This window comes from Ochotona princeps, chromosome X (genome assembly GCF_030435755.1).
Source record: "Ochotona princeps isolate mOchPri1 chromosome X, mOchPri1.hap1, whole genome shotgun sequence".
Lineage (NCBI taxonomy): Eukaryota > Metazoa > Chordata > Mammalia > Lagomorpha > Ochotonidae > Ochotona > Ochotona princeps.
The window spans coordinates 88693163-88713981 of NC_080865.1; the positions used below are offsets into that span (position 1 = coordinate 88693163).

The following is a 20819-nucleotide window of genomic DNA, read 5'->3' on the forward strand; positions in this document are numbered from 1 at the left end:
TTTTCCATACTTTGAACTCAAACACAAAACTCTAGTCAATTGAAAATTTCACCTTAGTTTAAGTCCTTAAGTTCTTGGCAAAGAATAAAGAGACAAGGTTCACAAAGGACCAACATCCAGGATGTGTTCCTATTTGTCTTGTAAATCCTTAGTTGGAGAGAATTCTCAGCATAGAAAGAATGTCCAAAGCAAGTCTTAGGACAACACAACGGTAATCCAGAATGGGCCTGAAGAGAGCCCGAGAGTAGGAGTAGAATTGTAGACCATCGAATCTGTTCTCTCCGCCATCACAGTCCAAGTCACCACCATCTTCTCTCATTTTCATACTCCAAAAGCCTCATGACTGGTGTCCCTGCCAATCTGTACATCACCAATTGAGCTTTTCAAGATTAAGTCTGACCACACTATAACACTTACAAGAGATATGACTTGTGTTAATTCCTCAGATCAAACCGTTCAACCTCTCTATGCCCCAGGTTCCTCACCTGTAAACAACCATTCAGTTCCACGGCCGTCATGAGGATAAGAAGCTAATATCTATAAAGAATCTGGAACAAAAAGTAATGCAAGCCAGGATGAAATACATATCTCCTATCTCAGTACAAACCAGGTCCGACCCTACTTAGCTTCCAAGATCAGCTGCGTTCAGGTTGGTCTGGCCACAGATCAAAATATGTCTGTTGATGTTTCATCATTCGCTCATCCACCTCCCTAAGTTAAAAACACTGCAGTGATTTGCATCTTCCCTCTCTCATCCCGATCCTCCTCTTACACCTTCTCCTTCTTTCCATTACCCTTTGCAGCTGTCCCTGCATTCCTACGTCTTCTGAGGTTTCCTCTCTCCTCCATCTTCTGCCAGCTGGCTCCCATCCAAACAGTCACTGTAAGCCCTCACCCCTAACCACAAACTGCCTGTAATGAAAGGCAATGTTTACATTCAAATCAGAGCTGTGGCCAGAATGCAGTGAACACCGCAATTATCATAAGGAACAAAATCTCAGAATCACCAAAGAAGGAGCATAAACAGTTCTATCATCAGTTCTGATTTTTTATTGCTGCTATTTGACTACCACTTGGCACATCTCCCAAAAAACATGCCACACCACTATAAACACAGTCCTTATTTAGGACTGTAGCAAGACGCAGGGTTATATCACATGCAGAAATAGCCCAGAATGTCAGAGTGGAAAGAGCACAGCACTTGAATACTCTGAACTAGGGTTTGAAACCAGCTCCCATGGCAACCTTATTAGCTATGTGACCTTGAACAAGGTTAATAATCCTCTCCCTGAACTTCCGTTTCCTTGCCTAGTGTGTGAAGGTGATAATAACAGCTACTTCATGTGACTTGTAGGAATCAAATGAAATGTGTTAAAGCATTTTGCACATTATAAAATGCCCTATACAAACATGGTTTATTACTAATAAGTGTAACATTCCAACCAATTTTCAAGTCTTATAACAGTCAATAAAAGTAACAAAAAATATATAAAACTAAAACATTGCAAACTTGGTGAAATGATAGACATTTGCTCACCTTGTGTTATTTTTAAACTACTCTATTATTAATTTTATTATTTTCATTTTTAACTTATAGCTTAATAGTTTCTTCTGCCACATCTCTGCTTTCACTTTCTTTAAAAGTGGCTTAATGCCTGATCTAAAAGTTCAATCGTAGTTATTCTGCTCTTCCACAATTTCCTTACAAGGATTTGGTCTAGTCCTGTTGGTCTCAATGCAGTCATCTCTTGATATCCCAAAAGAATAGAGGTTCCACGGACAGATTCTCAAGCCTCTTATAGTTATATATAATAATTTAGCATTTGCACAGAATGCTGCACACCCTCCCATATACCTTAAATCATCTCCAGAATACAACTCCAATTCCATGTAAATTGCTGCACTGCATTGTTTGGAGAATAATGACGAGAAAAAATTTTGTATATGTTTGGTACAGATGCAATATTTTTGCCGTATTTCTGATCCATGGTTGAATCTTCAGATGCATAGACCATAGATATGCAGGGACAAACTGTACATCTGAACTTCAACACATTTCCCTAGATTATAACATTACCCAATGACATACCCCTTAAACTTTTTAGTTCTTTTTTATAAATTTTTAAACTTTCATATATCATACAAAGCAACATTTTTTCTTTATTTATTCTTTTGTTTCTCACTGATGCAAACAACAGCCTACCTAGTCTGGACAAATAACACACCTCCAAAGATCCACTCCAAATCCAAAACATAAATGAAATAACAAAATATCTTCATGAAAATTTCCAGGCATATTCCAGCTACTAATCAAAATCTGGTCATAGTCCCAACTGTGATAAAATTTCAAAAAATAAAAACATAGTTCCTGATTCATAACACTATAACAGTGTTAATGTTTTTACAATTTTACATACACTAGTGATTATTATACTTTGGGTCATCCCTGGTCTTGCACTAGGAAGTCAATTCTAACATCAAAATACAACCTAGTATTGCTTACCCCATCAGTACAACAGAGTTAGTGTGATAAATATAAATTTCACTCACCAAAAATTCATTTCTATCTACCTACATAAATTAAACAATTTTGAATTCCAAATAACCATTTTTATATTATGTAACTATCATTATCTAATACCAAAATAACCACATACTAACTACTAAGATACTAACTTTCATCAACGTATGGGCAATAAACAGAGATACATTATTTTTTAGTCCTATCAAGAAAATGGTCAGAATTTTCCTATCACATATCAACATTCAGTTCTAATGAACTACCTGCGTACTGATCTTAGTACATAGTCTTCAAATAGTCAAACACTCACATTATTAACATAAGATTATTATTACTATTTCAAATGTTGGATAATTCTCCAGTGATACCACTTAATAATGATCCTATTGGTAACTCAGTGACTGATGGTTTATTTTCAATTAAACCTCCTCTTTGTTTCCCTCTTTAACGTATCTGAGAGACAGGGAAAGACAGATGACAGAGAAAGAGCATAGATTCCCATCAGCTGCTTCTCTCCCCAAATGCCCACAATGGCTGGGATCAGCCTGCAGTCAGAAAATGAATCCAAGGCTCCCGTGTGGGGAGCGGGAACCAAATCCCTTGGGACAGAACCACTCCTTACCAAGCTCTTTATTAGCAGGAAGCTGGAGTCAGGAGCCAGAGACGAGCGCTGAATCCAGGCACCCCTACACTGCTTATAGGCACCTTAACTGGTATGTTAACCAGCATCTAAAGTCTGCCCCTCTTTGGTTTTAAAAACACCATTCTGATTTACTCTTAAATTCTTTCACATTAATATGAAACAACTAATACTCTAGCTTAACAAACTATTATTTTTAAAAAGGCAGTATTATATTAGTCTAAAAGACCAAAAATATTACCTTATAGCCTATTGTCTTTCGATAATAAAGAATTTCTTTTTCCAAAAGTTCAAATAAACGTGGTGGGAAAAATTGAAAGTCCTGAACATTTGGTTGCTTTGGAGGTCGTGGAGCCTGTGAAAAAAAAAGTGTTTTTTATATATATATATGTGTGTGTGTGTGTGTGTGTGTGTGTGTGTGTTTTATATATACATATACACACACATACATGCACATACATGCTTTGAGTGAAAATATTTTTCTTTTACAGATGGAAAAACAAATACTGCAGAAATCCATTGATATGGCTGGCCCATATGAAGTGCTTCTTCGCATTGCTATAATAAGACACCATGGTTTAGCAATAATATAGTTAACTCTGAATCACAGACCATGTTAGAAGAAAATCTTCAGGACATAAAACCCAGCCTTGTAGCAGTTTACCTTTGGGATCTTCGGCTCACTGACACGCAGAGCCTCTCTAAAGTAAGCATCCACAGCGTAGTTTGCTTTGCGTTCTCGTTTAGGAGGTTCAATCCATTCCACCATACCAAGCTACATACATGACAAACAGGAACAAGGGAGTTAGTTATTTTGAATCGCTTTACCAAAATCAAGTACATCAAGGCTGCAGAAGCATGAGAAAACCAAGGCCATGGTGTTTCATCACAATAAATGCTGTATCTGCATTACATTTCTATCTGACAAGAATATTTATATATAAAAGAATCAAAATATACTTTGTAAATCAGTTACATAACCAAAGGTCAAAAAATTTGCACTGTACACCAGTTTAGGTTATAAAATGACTTTCTATTCTTTTCCTTTTGAAAGTTATATTTCAAAACTAGTTGTAATAAAAAAGAATTTGTACAATCCACAGAGCCATTTAAGTCCAATTAAACAATTAAATCAATGTTACTATAAAAGGAACAGTAATGTTGATTCCAATATTCAAAAGCAGATGACAAAAAAATGAAGAATACCAACATGACAAGCACATTTCCGTTGAAGCCAAGAGAAACGTCCAAATAAGACATTCAGGGAAAGTAGTTGCATTTTATGAGAACAGCTGCTGGGACCAGAAAGGCTTAGATTTGAATCTGGGTTCTGCTGCTTCACTAGATATGTAACTTTGGGGAGAATTACTTATATTTTCCCCATTTGTAAAATGACAATATTACATTCATGAAGACATTGGTAAACTGCCACAAGCTAAATGTAAGATATTAGTAAACACCCAAAGGAGTACAAGTAATGATTTGGTAACATTAGAAATTTTATTCCATTATCACGTAGAAAATACAACTAAACTGTCCAGAGACAAAACTAATAATAGGAATGGGGTAGGCACTGTGGGGCAGTGTGTTAAGCTACCACTTGGAACACCCACTTCCTGTATCAGAGTGCTGAGCTGTGTCCCTGCTCCTGCATATCCAGTTCAGTTTCCTGTTGATGCAGCCTAACAGGCAACAGATGAGGATTGAGGTCCTTGGGGCCTGGCTACTACGTGGGAGACCTGGGTGAAGTTCCTGGCTCCTAGTGTTGGCCTGGCCCAGCCCTGCCTGTTGAGGGAATTTGTGGAGAAAATCGTAAGATGGATGTGCGCTCTCTCTCTCTCTTTCACATGGATGAAAATAAACATTTGAAAAATAACTTGATTTCACAGTGACTAAGTAATGCCTGTATATAAAAGAGGTCATTAACGGTCTAAAAGAGGCCATTAATCTACTGTGATCCCAATCCATTTTATCTTTTTTTAAAAAGATTTATTTATTTTTATTGGAAAGGCAGATATACAGAAAGGAGGAGAGACAGAGAGGAAGATCTTCCATCCGATGATTCACTCCCCAAGTGGCCGCAACGGCTGGAGCTGAGCCAATCCGAAGCCAGGAGCCAGGAGCTTCCTTCGGGTCTCCCACATGGGTGCAGGGTCCCAAGGCTTTGGGCTGTCCTCGACTGCTTTTCCAGGCCACAAGCAGGGAGCTGGATGGGAAGCAGGGCCGCTGGGATTAGAACTGGCAACCATATGGGATCCCAGCATACACAAGGTGAGGACTTTAGCACTACGCTACCGCGCCAGGCCCCAAATCCATTTTATCTTATTAAGGACTGGGTTCCAAGAGTGGATAATAAACTAAGACAACCAGAATGGTTAAAGATTTGTGAGCAATCATATTGCCTGAGACTAAAGACACACACAATGGGGTCATTCACATATTTGACTGAAAAGACCTAAATTCTTCGTGGATCCATAATGTTAAAGGTCAAAACTAATTTGAGGAGTTATAAGAAAGCACATTGCTGTTCAATATACCAATTGTGCAACTAAGTGCCTACTATCTTATATGCATGTCAGTGTCAGGAACACAGTAGGATAAAAGATGAAAAAAATAATCTTTAATTAGGGCTGGTACTGTGGCATAGCTGGTAAAGTAGCTACCGGTCCCATATGGGTGCTGGTTTGAGCCCTGGCTGCTGGACTTTAGATCCAGCTCTCTGCTAATTATCTAGGAGAAACAATGGAAGATGGCCAAAGTGCTTGGGCCCTTGCCACTCACATGGGAGATCCAAAAGAAGCTGCTGGATCCTGTTCAGGCTGGCCCAGCTCCATCCATGGGGGCCTTCTGGGGAGTGAACCAGCAAACTACAGATGTATCTCTCCCCCGCCCTGTCTCTCTATCTCTTTCTTTCCCCCTCTCTCTCTAAAGCTCTTTCTTCAATAAATAAATCAATAAATAGTAATCTCCCTCCAAGGAGCTTGTAAGGCAATTAAGACATTTTTTAGAGCCAGAGAACATAACATAGTAACTAAACTATCTTGACAGGGATAAGACTCCAACATGATAGTCCTCAAAGTCTGGGTAGCTGTTACAGATGCTGTAAAATGGAATTTCTTATATAGAAAAAAAGGCTAGAGTAACTGACTTTTTTTTAAAGATTTATTTATTTTTACTGGAAAGGCAGATACACAGAGAGGAGGAGAGAGAGAGGAAGATCTTCTGACTGATGGTTTACTCCTAAAGTGGTCGCAACAGCTGGAACTGAGCCAGTCCGAAGCCAGGAACCTCTTCCAGGTCTCCCACGTACCCACGTGGTGCAGGGTCCCAAGGCTTTGGGCCATCCTCTACTGCGTTTCCAGGCCACAGGCAGGGAGCTGGATGGGCAGCGGGGCCGCCGGGACTAGAACTGGCACCCATATGGGATTCCAGCGCATACAAGTCGAGGACTTCAGCCGCTATGCTATCCTGGTGGGCCCTGAGTGACTTTTAAAGTGCTTTTTAACTGTAGTGCGCTAAGTACTAGGGCTACTATAATGTGAGGCTTGAGAACCATTCAGAACAATGACAGAAATGCTGCCTTTTTCTCCAAGCAGATGAATGTAAGGTGACAGGAATGGAAAGATAAATTTTATGAATAACCAATATTTTGTCTTCCTTAGTTGGAGTAAAAAAAAAATCAATAATAGCTTAATTTTCTAAATGTTTGGTCACTTACCTGAAGGCCTACATATTCCACTTGAAATGGGCATTAAAGACCAAATCCAGAACTTTCAAAAATACAAAAAAATCATGCTGCTTTAGTTTGTTTTAGACAACAGTATATTAATACTAATTTATTCATGTTAGTTTATTCAGGTTCACCGTCAATTGTCACATATTTAATTTACCAGGTTCACTGGTCAAATAATACAACTGGTTCAACAAATTAGGTATGAGGGCCCGGCATGGTAGCCTAGAGGTTAAAGTCCTCACCCTGAATGCACCAGGATCCCATATGGGCACTGGTTCTAATCCCAGCGGCCCTGCTTCCCATCCAGCTCCCTGCCTGTAGCCTGGGAAAGCAGTCGAGGACAGTTCAAAGCCTCGGGACCCTGCACCCACGTGGGAGACCAGGAAGAAGCTCCTGGCTCTTGGCTTCAGACTGGCTCAGCTCCAGCCGTGCGGCCACTTGGGGAATGAAACATCGGACAGAAGATCTTCCTCTCTATCTTTCCCCCTCTCTGTATATCTGACTTTGCAATAAAATAAATAAATCTTTGAAAAATTATGAATGAAAATCTACCTCAATTTAAAATGCTCATGATTTTTTAAAAGATTTATTAATTTGAGAGAATTATATAGAGAGAGGGAGAGACAGAAAGAGATCTTCTATCCTTAGCTGGTTCAATCCCTGGAAAATTGCAACAGCCAGCACTAAATCAGGCCAAAAGCAGTAGCCAGAAGCTTTCCCTGGCCTCCCACAGGGGCGCGGCAGCCCGAGCACTTAGGCCAACTTCCACTGCTGTCCCAGGTCATTATCAGAAAGCTGGATGAGAAGTAACCTGGATTCAGACTAGTGTCCATTATGGGGTATCAGCATCGTAGGCAGCAGCTTTAACTGCTCTGCCACAACACCAGCCCCTCATGATTCATAAGCAATTCTTCCAGATTTTCAAAGCTCTAGAAAGAATGATTTGAACCTATTAGCCAAACCTACCTAGAAAATATGAAGGGAAAGATTTAATTTAATATTCAAAAAAATTTTGATTTTCAACATTACAATAATGATCAAACACTCCAATCTTTTTTACAAACAAATAATCCCAATTTTATTCAAATTTCTCTATATCTGTCATTATTTAAGTGGAATCCAAAGTACAGGAAAACCTGTTAACAATAGAAATAAATGTTTTAGTAAGTCTCATTTTCCTCCAAAATGTGAATAAGACACTCCAGTGCTTAATATTTTTCTACTTTACAAACACTTCTAATACTGATATACTCAAACGAATAGTTATAAAAGGCATAAAGAGCATATCACATAATGAGATCTGAAAAGCTCCTTAGGAGCCAATTTCTACCCTGTGTAGCAAGGCCATCCCCTCCACCACAGCAAGGTGAATATTTAAGACTACAGACAGATCACGCAGATAAGTCACAAACCTAAAAACTATCAGAAGCAATGACAGCCACAAAGCATTATCAGTACACTAAAGCCACTAAAATGACTCCCTCCTCAGATATTGGTAAACTCAAGACCTAAAGATGAGCTGTTTTTAACTTTCATAAAATTCATTTTCATCAATTCAAAAATATAGCAACTCTATAGAATAACTTCAGTGATAAAATGATAGAATTGGATTATAACTCAAGAAACAAGACATCACAAGTCCACACTGATACATAACTGAATACATGACTAAATGAAAGAGTGGCTGTTTTTACAGAAAACTCCTGATTACTAACTCTGGATGGCATGAGAGAAATGAGGCAAACAGCACACGAAGAACTCTCCCAGGGAAGCCCCACCAACAGATGCTGAAATCCAACTTGTAGCAATATCTCCCTCAAGATAGCTTACCAAAAAGTTAACTAACAGGAGAGAAGCCCAACAGATACCACCTCAACAAAGTTATTAAGAGTTTTGTTTTCTTTTAATGACATCCATATTCCACAAACTATTTTAAGTATCATCGGAAAGATAGCAATTAAATACGTGTAAAGATAGTCAACATACGTCATTAAAGAATTGAAAATCCGGAGCCAACATCATGGCATTGGGGATTAAGCTACCACTGTGGTGCTGGCATTCTGTACAGACACCAATTCCTATCTCAGCTGCTTCACTTCAATGCAGATCCTTGATATCATGCCTGGGAAAGTAGCAGAGGATGGCCCAAGTGCCTAGGCCCCTGCACCCATGTGGGAGACCCAAAAGAAGTCCCTCATTCCTGGCTTCTTTTATGTGGGCAAGCCCTGGTGCTACAGCCATTTGAAGAATGAACCAATGGATGGAAGGAAGATTGATGTTGATCTCTCTCTCTCTCTCTCTCTCCCTCCCTCCCTTTCTCTCTGTAATTCTGCCTTTCAAATAAATAAATCTAAAAAAAATAAAATAAAATAAAAACCGAGAAATCATTGCACATCTGTTAAAAGGTGAAAATCCAAAGTACTGCTAACAACAAACAAATGCTGGGCAGGATGTAAAGTGACAGCAACTCTGATTCGTTGCTGCTAGCAATCTAAAATGGTACAGCCACTTTGGAAGATATTTTGGCAGTTTCTTACAAACTAGACAGCCTCTTACCCTAGGATCCTGCAATCCCGTTCCTTGAAATTTACTCAAGACAGTCAAAAATAAATTCAGTCCACAAACATGCTAGAAGTAGTTATAGCAGCTTTACTTGTAACTGAAGTAACCAGGATGTCCTTCAGTAGGTAAATGGATCAACTGTGGTACACTCAGATGATAGAATATTACTCAGCACTAAAAAAGAGCTATCAAGCTATGAAAGAACATGTGGGAAACCTAAATATATGTTACTTAAGTTAAAGAAGTTGTTGTACAAAATCACCAGCAAGTAATTTGGTATGTTACTTTATGATTATTATGGGGGAAAAGGTTAATTGGAGGGTCTAATTGTTCTGGATAAAATATTACCTTTTGTTTTTCTCTATAATCTTCTCCTTCAAACTTGTACAAACTTTGTTCAACATCCATTCGAAAGTTTCTCAGAGAAGACTCTCCCATTTTCTTCAAGCGTTCATTCATCTCCGCAGTCTAATGTTTAATATATTAAAATGAGAATATATCAAGAATTTTCTTAGAAAATCTCTGGACTCTGCTTTTGTAACAGTTAGGTTTTGACATAAAATACCCAGTCTGTTAATTTATGATGTAAAAATTCATTATTAATCTCAAACCTGAATGTAAATTTAACTTATCCCAAGTACCTTAAAAATTTAAACAGTTTTTCCCAAGTGTTCTCATTTAGGCTTTCTTTAAATTATTTATTACTGAAGGTGAGACATGCCATAATTTCTAATATGTTCATTTTAATGGACCAAAAGCTAATGCTGAAAGATAAAACAATACTTTTTTGTTTTTGTTTTGTTATATATGATGCATTTCCAAAGGCTCTGTGATTTCCCCTTCCCCCTCCCTAAACCTCCTCCCCCCCCCCGCTGATTTCCCCTGCAATAGTATATTCCTTCAAAAATAGTCATAAGTCCATCATTCTGTTATTTTGTTTCTTGACACTGTAGTTATGGACAATGGCATACTGCCATGAAACATACTAAACACAAGAGTGTTGAAAACACAGGGCAGACTTCAACAATAACATCATCTGAAAAGCCAGATGAACCAAGTTACAGAATAGAAGACTGTTGTCAGCACAGATTGGACAGGACTGATCCCTCAGAGAGTCATGTGTTGGGAGCCTGGTCCCCAGTGTAATGTGGCTCAGGTCATGAGACCTTTAAGAGATGGTAATTAGGTCTTTAAGAGGGATAAATGATTTACTCTGGGGAGCAAGTAAGTCTCACAGGAGTAGACTGTTCTTGCAGGACTGGATTAGACACATGGAAGGCAATGAATTTATGAAGTCTACTGTTTTAAATCACAATCCTATCCCCAACATTTTTGAAGTGAATGAGGCTTTTAAAAAGTTTTATTGAAAATAATTTTATCAGGTCACTTTTAAGGTTCATTTTTAAAAAGTCAGCATTAAAATATTCCCATGGTTTTTGCTTTACTTCTCCTAGTAATCTTCCTTAACCAAGGTTTGATTAAATATCAATATAAAGCTAGCTTTTTTCATGGTGATGTATTTTAATAAATAGTACTCGATAGTTATTTGGTATATAACCTTAATCTGGATGGTTTCCCTTTTCTTCTTGTCCTGAGTTTCTTCACCTCTTTTTTTTTTCTGCAATGAAGATGAAACCTAAACTCTAATTTACACATGTCAACAAGACAAGAGAGTTCTGATTCACTGAAGGGTTAAGTATAGTAGAAAAGTCCTAGCAGTTTGGGAAGATGTATTTACTTTTTAATATGCATGACACTTGTTATCCTTATGCCTATCTTAAACTAAAACTAGAATGAGACTTTGACATCTAAGTGCATAAGTACTTTCTAAAGAAACAAAAAAAAACTTAATATGTGTTAAAATTGCCATTTGTAACTGACTTGTAAAACTAATACAAAGATATTTAGAAATCTGATTGGAAAGTGTGATTCTACATATGTCATCAGATACACGTTAGCACTGTAAATTTTTTAAACAATACTGTGGTGATGGCAATCAGAAATTTGTATCTTTGTCCTGGTTCTTATCATCCTTGCCATTTGTAACCCCTTACACAGTATTAACAAAACTACCTTAGGGGTTTTTTTTTCTTAGTATTCATAATTTGTTCCTAAGTTTTAAGGTAGAGAGTCATTCAGTTAGTAGTTGATGTAATGCTGCATATTGACAAAACATGTATTAAACAAATTCAGTAAAAATAAAATGGTGAGCTAAACTGGTTTGGTTTATAAAATATGTTTTATTTGAGAGTTGTCAGTTATTACAAGAAATTATGTTCAAAGACAAAAACTGCATTCATTTGTTTCCATTCTTTATGGGATGTTTACAATAAATTTCTAAGCTGTTTGGAGTCAGTTGCACTCCTGCTGCATTCTGCTTTAACAGGTACCAGAGTAATAGTCAGGAGAAACATTGACTTTGCCTTTCTATGATCCAGCTTCACATGTTACAACCAGTGACTCTTGAGTCTTTCCTTGTTTGTCAACAGTTTGTTACATTTATTTTTTAATCTGAAAAACTAGCTTGCCTCTTCCTATCAAAGTATGTTTGTTTTTCATTTATTCTTTGTCTTACTCATTGTAGACAGTCTTTGGTCACCTTCAGGTGATGATATGATATTAACATGGTAAATGTATTTAGATAAATAACCTGCAAAGGCTGAGTCAACACGTTGTTGAGTTTTTTGAAATGAATAATTTCTAATTTGTGGCTTATGAATTTTAACAGGAAAGCTGTGAATATCTGACCTTTTTTTATTTGTAGCCAAATTGCTACAAGGCTTAGCTATACTGTAAATAGTGCTTTACTGCAACGTAAGCACAGCAGGGAGAGAAGTGAGGCATGGTGAGTTGTGAGCCAGGACCTGAAGGCCTTAGTTCTGAACCCGCACCATTATGTAAGTTTGATAAAGACTGGCCTGGATTTTTCACACATAATGCTGTCAGTTTCATACATTTAAAATCATGAAATAAAAACATTCAGAAAAGCAACATCATTATCACCTAACATCGGCTCCAACAGCTATGAAAGTAGCCCAAGTCCTCAGAATATTCAAAGACTCAGACGTAAGCTGTTCAGTATTTTTGCTTAGTTGCTTAACTGGTCAAACATAGACCCCTTTAAAGACGTAAAAGTGTTGCATTAAAAATGCTGTTAACAGATTCTGATAGTTGATCTTAACTCTTATGTTTTATAAATAGGAAAACTAATGAATTCTTAAACAACAAACATTACAGTGGTATTCAGAAGCTCTAAGTTTTGCCTTGGAGAAAAAAAAAAAGTGGTATTTACCCTCTCTCTGAAAACGTAAAACTACTTTCAAAAAATTCACAAAATAAACTAAAAACCAATATTAGAGTTTTTAATTGCTTTTTTAGTGGCATATTAAGCCCTTGTAATCATAGTTGCTACCACAAGTATTTTATATAAATCCTTAAGGAATTTTTTTTATTCTATATCATCCTGGCAGAACAAATACAATGCCAATTTGCAAAACAATTAAACATTTGAATACTAATGGATATTTGATTTAATAAAAAATTGGGGGGTTTTCAAGTGGGACATTGGTATCATGATATAATGTTAAGAGTCCTTATGTTTGGGAAATATGAGACTTCAACAGGTTTGAAAAAATAGAATTAAAAAGTAAGTTTATTTTTGTGCAAAATAAACTTAAATATATGCATAGCTTTTACACAATGTATATTTTCAATAAACTTTTTGAAGACTCCCTCATATATGCAATTTCATTTTTTTCCTAATCCGGGGGAAAATACTTTTATGGTAAAAAAGAGTATTTTCTTGGCTTTTTTTTTAAGGGATGACATTTACAGTAAAACTAGATGGAAGAGAATAGTTTTAGCAATTAGAAAAAAAAAGTACAATTCTGGGGTTTGGCCATTGAAAGTTATTTACATCAATGGGAGAAAAAGACAATAAAAAGTTGTTTCACATTACAGACCTCACCCCAAAGCCTAACACTTACTTCCCAAGTCAAAAAAATAAATAAATAAATAAAGGACACAAGTGATTCACAAGCCAGAGGGTGGAATCTAAGTAAGACATTTATAAAAACCCAGGCAGGTGCAATGTCCTCCCAAGCCCAGGTGCCACTAGGACAGTTCAAGAGACAAAAAACTCAACAGGGGAAAAGCTGACACTTGGAGTTTGGGAGTGTAAGCACCCCACTTCTGGCTCATGGATTTGGGGAGAAAGTGAACAAAACCTACTTGGAAAAGAACTGAGGAAGAAAATGAGCAATTGCCTTCTGCAGGGAGATGGGGGACAGGGATTCAAGGAAGGGGACGGGACCAGGAGCATTTCACATCACTAACCCAACTTGGGAGAATGAAAGGCACCATCTTCAACTGGCCTTCAGAGGGAGACCAGATGGCCAACGGGAGACTGCACAGGAGGGAGAGGAGAGGGAAGTAGTTGGAACGGGGCAGAAGCCCCTCCTTTCTGGGCACAGGAAGGCAGCCAGGGCACAGGGACCAGGCAGTGACCTCACAAGGACAGCACAGTTTTTTTGTAGCTCAGATCACCCCTTTGCCCCTACCCAGCTACTGGTCACTACGGGCCCCTATCTCACCCTGCTCCTGCTCATCCTCGGTGGGCAAGGAGGCTGAAGAGTTGCCTCTACCCTCTTTTCGATTTTTCCTTAAGGACAGACCGCTCAATTTGAAAGGCTTCTTGAAAGAGAATTTATTCTTCGTGAGGGTCTCCTTGGAGAGTGGGGGTGGGGCATTCCCCCCTTGGCCTAGGCATCCCGGTTATGGCGTGCCCACTGCCTCACCTGTTCAGTTCGTGGGGGGGAGAGGGAAGACCACTCTTATTCACCTTTGGGGGTTAAATCTCCATTGCTTTTCACGTGGTCATTCTCCTGTCCATTGGCCTTGGGGGGAGGGGGGTGCGAAGTGCCTACTGCCTCCTCAGCAGTCACATGGTCCCAGGCACCTTGGAGCCCTGGCTACTATGATGTGGGGGGGTCCTCTGGGGGCACCTGGAGCCACCTCGGGCTCATGCATCAGAGGATAGTTTGGTGGGGCTGGGGCTGTTCACAGAGGGGTTGGGCTGGCGTCATTGGTGGAGGTCTGTGTGTGTGTGTTGGAGGGGGGGAACCGAGATGCAGCCCTGTTCCACATCTGACCCGCTAGCTATGCCCACAGCTGCTCCACTCCCTGCCAGAATACTCTCCTTGGCTTTTAAGGACAGTATTTTCAGTATGCACGATTCAGTAAGCATAAGGTATAAGGGCACTCAATTTTAAATTCTAGCTCTTAGTCTTTCTCACCAAAAATGTTTTTAAAAAATGTAATCTACCCCAGAAATATATCTCCAAGTTCTTGGACAAAATATAAGCTGTATGAAACTCAGTTGAATACAAGTAGATGGTGAAGAATGTTGATTTTAAAGAAGTCCAACATGAAACTAGAATACTACGGTAACTAACCTTCTTTTCTCCCCTTTCCAGAATAGTTGTAATATCTTCATCTGTCAGCTCACTCTCCTTGGAAGCAAAAACATGTGTGGCTCCATGGCGTATCATCTGTAACATTTCATCTTTTGCCAGTTTATTGGACTGTTGGTCAATGAGTCTTCCTAATAATAAAAATGAAAATTGTATATATGCAATTACATTCCCAAGAAAGCACTCTGCATTAGTTCTACCTAAACCATACTGCAGTTAATCATACATAAGGCTTCATAAGAAAACTAGTGAACCTTTAAAGTAATTTAATGAACAACTCTGTTTTTCTTCTATCATGCTTTCCATTTTAATATAAATTTCTTTCTGTAAAATTCAGTCAAAACCCAGAAGGACAGGAACAGAATTTAACGTAGCAGAGAAGACACCTATCCCCCACATCAGAGTCCCATCTCTGCTTCCTGACTCCCGCTCCTTGCTAATGCAGACACTGGAAAGCAGCTACATGGTTCACATGACTGGGAGCCGTGCATTGTGTTCTCAGCTACCGACTCTGGCCTCTGCCCAGTCCCGGGCATGGAGTGAACCAGCAGATAGGACCTCACACTCTTCTTCTCCAATCATCTTTTTTAGAAACCAATTTAAGGGCCCGGCGGCGTGGCCTAGCGGCTAGGGTCCTCGCCTTGAACGCCCCGGGATCTCATATGGGCGCCGGTTCTGATCCCGGCAGCTCCACTTCCCATCCAGCTCCCTGCTTGTGGCCTGGGAAAGCAGTTGAGGACGGCCCAAAGCTTTGGGACACTGCACCCATGTGGGAGACCCGGAGGAGGTTCCTGGTTCCCGGCTTCGGATCGGCTCGCATCGGCCTGTTGCGGCTCACTTGGGGAGTGAATCATCGGACAGAGGATCTTCCTCTCTGTCTCTCCTTCTCTCTGTATATATGGCTGTAATGAAATGAGTAAATCTTTAAAAAAAAAAAAAAAAAGAAACCAATTTAAAACCTTGCAGGACATGTATGTGTTTTTCTCATGCTCAGACCATTTTTTCAGAACGAATTTCTCTGTATAAAAAATGTTTTTAAAGCTAGACATTTTACCTGCTAAATCTTACCAGGTACTTCACAAGGCAAGCTTCTGGCATTAAACTATAGGCTACTGGTATTCAAGTATTCCGTAGAGTGAATACAAGTATTTCAATAAGCACGATTATAATTCACATCTGATTTTTCCTCTAAGTTTGCAAATTTCTGTCAGTGTTTATTAAAACTAAGCTTGTTTAAAGAAAATCATGTGTTTTTGCAAAACCTACTTAACAAAGTTTATAAGCACAAATACCTTGTTGTATAACAATTGAATCAAGTCTCAGTTTTATCTCAGCTCTTTCCACAATCCTTTCTTCCACAGTGTTGTCAGTGATGAGACGGAATACACGTACTGGCTTCTTCTGACCAATACGATGAGCTCGATCCTGGTAGAGAGAGTCCTTACATGAGATATCAGATGTCATAAATAAAACTTACATGAGATATCAGATATCATAAATAAAACTTAAGAATATCAGTAATCACACACTTCAACATTCTGAAAATAAAATTGGCTTTCTGTCTATCTCCCTAGATATACCACTTTGAAAGGTGAATGAATATTGCGAATATTTAAAGATCCTCAGGGACAAAAAAAAAAAACCCTATTATACTGTACTCTTTTTTTTTATAAGATTTATTTTATTTTTATTACAAAGTCAGACATACTGAGAGGAGGAGAGATAGAGAGGAAGTGGAGCTGCCGGGATTAGAACCAGCGGCCATATGGGATCAAGGCGAGGACCTTAGCCACCAGGCCATGCCGCCGAGCCCTATACTGTACTCTTAAGGGGCAATTTCTAGAAGGACAAAATGTAAAGTCCCTTTGGGATGAGAACAAGAGAGAGCAGAAAGCTTATGTACTGAGTTACTAAGTAACTTTAAGCCACTAAATTCAATCTTCTAAACTATAAAGAAGTTTTATAAGTGACAAAGTAGTTAGCAAGGGTTGTTACAATTACAGAAGTCTGCTTTATCTCAAATTGAAGCAGTTTTTTAAGTTTACTGAAAAAAATCTGAGAATATTTAGTAAAAAAAAAAATAGGTTATTATTATCCTGGCTATGTAACAGTCTACAATTAGCCCTACAGATTTATAGTTAGTAAAGGTGACAGAGTTTGTTAATATAAAAACTTATAGGGAGAGGGTTTTTGAAACTCAGCAGCTGCTATTCCCAGAAGTGTGCATTCTGAGAGGCAGCAGCAGATGGCCAAGTAGTTGGGTCTCGGCCAGCCACATGAGACCTAGAGGAAGCTATAGCTCGTGGATTTTGATGTTTTTGTTTTTGTTAGTTTCATCTCTTCAAAACAGTTTTTTCTGATTAAATTATTCAAGGATTCATAGATCATACAGTAGCCTAATTTTCTTCAAGAAGGTTCTTGATTTTCTTTTCCATTTCTTCAGCGACACGTTAGTCATTCAGTAGCATGTTATTTAACTTCATGGTGTTGTTAATTTCTTTTTTCTTCCAATTGTTGAATTTGTTTTGTGGCTTTTCATTTAAGGGGATTATAGTAGCTGTGTAATGGAGACTGTCATATCTAGTAACATGTTATTTAACTTCATGGCATTGTAAACTTCTGTTTTTCTTCCTATTGTTGATTTTGTATTGTGACTTTTCATTTAAGGGGATGTACAGTAGTTGTGTAATGGAGACTAACATATCCAGATGTGAGGATATAATGTAGTATGCATCTCTACTTCCAGACAAAGATAAACTTACAATGAAACTATTTACTACATCTTGACAATAGGATGCTGGACTCTCTGCCATTGTCCATGCCTGCAAAGATGGACATATGACTGTGTATGAAGAACTATATGTTAGTAATGGTATAGAGGAACTAGGTGGAGGGGAGAATTGGGGAGGGGATAAAGGAAATCCCAGGAGCCTTTGGAACTGTATCATAAAATGATAATAATAAATAAAAATAAATAAATAGTCCCTAAAATTTTTTTCATTATAGAATAGTTTTTGGATAGTGTCCTAAAGCAGCCAATGTTTTTCTCTAATACATTGCTTTATTGACCATTTTTATCTTCTGTTCTCAATTGTTTTATTACTAGAGGCAAAAATCCCACCTCTGCCAATTTCAGTACAGAAGACTTTAATATATTTAGCTGTTAACTGGAATAATAATGATCCATCTTAACCCTTTTAATTACATCAGATGTATGCATTCCCCTTTGATCTTCATGAATGAGGGCATGTGTATTTCAGAATGGAAACCAAATGAGTAGCAGGTTTTTGGCACCAAGTTACTCAGGATAGTCACAGGCCACTTGTGCTTGTGTTTATTCAGTCCCTGGCTCCTCTGCTTCTGCCTCAGCTTCCTGCCAACATGAGCTCTGAGAGTCCACTGACGATGGCTCAAGTATTTGGGTCCCTGTTACCCATGTGCAAGACCCAGACTAAGTTCTGGATTCCTGCTTTGGCCTGGCCCAGCCCCAGAAGGTGTGTGCATCTGGAGCACAAGCCAGTGAATGGAGGATCTCTCTATAAAGGCTCTCTCCCTTTGCCCTCAAATAAAAGTCTATAATAAAAACTCTCTTCTTACAAACTAAATGAAAATAAATATATATATTTACTTTTTGACATTCTTTATTATTTGCAAGACAGTGAAAAAGAGAGATGGACAGAGACACAGAAAGATTGTCCATCTGTTGGTTCACTTTCCAAACAGTTGCAACCGTCCGAGCCGCACCAGGATACATCTGTGGGGCTCCTCTCTCTGCGTGTCTCATGTGGGACACTCCAGTCCAAGTACATGGGCCACCTTCTACTGCTTTCCCAGGTGCATTAGCAGGGAGCCGAATCAGAAGCAGAACAGATGGGACTCGAACCAGCACTATGATACAGGATGCTGGTGCCATAAGTGGTGGCTGTTAACCAATTTCTTAAAGATTTATCTATTTTTATTTGAAAGACAGTCACAGTGAAAGAGCCAGTGACAGAGAAAGAGATCTTCCATCCACTGATTGATTCACTCTCTAAATGGCCCCCACAGTGGAAGTTGGGCCAAAGTCAGGAACCAGTAGCCTCTTCTGGACCTCCCACATGAACACAGTGACCCAAGCATTTGGACCATCCTCTGCTGCTTTCCAAGGCCATTAGCAGTGATCTGGATCAGATGTAGAGCAGCTAAAATTCGAAAAAACACCCATATGGAATGTCAGCACTGCAGGCAGAGGCTTAACCTACTATGCCTAGGCACCAACCCCACTAAGTTCTTTTATATTGGGGTGGCATTGCAGTGCAGGACGTCAAGCCACTGCTAGAGACCATTATGCTTAATGAAATAAGCCAGACCCTAAAAGACAAGTATGTTTCCTCCAATTTGTGACAGCTAATATACAGCACAAAAAATGTATTATATATGAGTAAAACTGCCATCTTGAGATGTGATTATTGTTCATAGCTTTTATGTGTAGTCTTGAGGGGCAGTGGCCTTTATAGTCTATACTTGTTGAATTTTTTTAATTAGTGGGGGATTAAGCCTGTGATGATAAAGTGAATTGACAGCATTTTCTTCTAAAAAATTAAAAGGAAAAAAGAAAGGATGAGGGAGGGAGGGAAGGTGAGAAATATCCTTACATGTATTCTCTTCAGATAAAAGAAAACTAAAGTAAATAGTAAGTGAAAAAATCCACATCAACACATAAATGTTGCAGTTGGAATTGCTGTATGTGTGTGCTTGTCTTCAATTCTTTTGCTTTCATATTTAGCACAGCAACTTTTTTTCCCCCAAGGAAAATCTTTAACTTCTATAAATCTCCAAAGTTTTCTCCCTTTTGGCATAAATTGCCGTGTTGTATAAGTAACAATGGTTTTCTAAGATCCCATTGCTGACATTATTAATAAAGATTACTAACCATAGCTTGAAGATCAACCTGTGGATTCCAGTCTGAATCATACAGTATAACCACATCAGCACTTGCCAAGTTAATTCCAAGACCTCCAGCCCTGGTACTCAGCATAAAGATGAATTTGCTACTATTAGGAGCATTAAAAGCCTCTATTGCTTCCTTTTAAAAAAAATTGACAAAGGAATAGAAAAAAAAAGAGAAAGAAAAATCAAATTACCAGAGTCCTTAATAAACAAATAAAAGACTTAACATGCACAAAAAAAGATCTCTGTATACTTTTTAATATACTTCACATATATTTTTAATATTCTATCTTTAAAAACACTTAAGCATATATCTACATTGTATACTGTGTGAACTGCTGTAGAAACTATATCAATGAAACTATTAATGTTTAAAAGCTTACATCAATAAACTTAGCAAAATCACAAGGACAACTTCAACTAAAAAATGAATTATTCATTTATATAATTAAGACCTGAAATATATCTGCAGGTAGAATGTCCAATCTCAACTTCATTTCCATTAACTTATGAAGAATTAATAAAGATACAATTCAGAAGCTCAACCAAGAGATAAAAAGGCTTTGGAATGGGAATGAGCAAAAACAGACAAAAGGCAAAGTAAGAAGATACATGCCAGTATGGCGACAAAGGACAAACAAGTAAGCAATAGGCAAAACCAAGAAGCCACAAAAGGGATATTCAGTAATCAATCTCACAAATTAAAAGGATGTTGACATCCTTACTACATAAAGATCTCATAGAAATTAGAACACTGAGACTCCAACAGGAAAAAAAATGAGCAAAAAGAAAAAATACAACTCACAGAACAAACACAAATGACTAAACACCACAAGAAACAAGAACAGTGTTCAACCTCACTAGTCATCAAATAAATGCAAAGTAAAACAATACCATTTTTGAAGATTAAAAAAAATGATAATACTCAATGTTGACGAGGGGGCGGTGAGACGGGCACTCTCA

General features: G+C 38.3%; 1 protein-coding gene across 3 annotated transcripts in view; it reads right to left on the minus strand.

The window, feature by feature from the left end:
• SMARCA1 (SWI/SNF related, matrix associated, actin dependent regulator of chromatin, subfamily a, member 1) overlaps positions 1-20819 on the minus strand; it is an 87866-nt gene that overhangs the window by 36353 nt on the left and 30694 nt on the right. For all 3 annotated transcript variants that reach the window (XM_004587679.4, XM_004587678.4, XM_058658812.1), the window contains 6 exons: positions 19840-19992; positions 16220-16352; positions 14910-15058; positions 9805-9924; positions 3826-3936; positions 3403-3516 (listed from right to left, as the gene is read on the minus strand). In XM_004587679.4, the coding sequence (XP_004587736.2) occupies positions 3403-3516; positions 3826-3936; positions 9805-9924; positions 14910-15058; positions 16220-16352; positions 19840-19992 (780 nt within the window). The remainder of the gene's footprint in view (positions 1-3402; positions 3517-3825; positions 3937-9804; positions 9925-14909; positions 15059-16219; positions 16353-19839; positions 19993-20819) is intronic.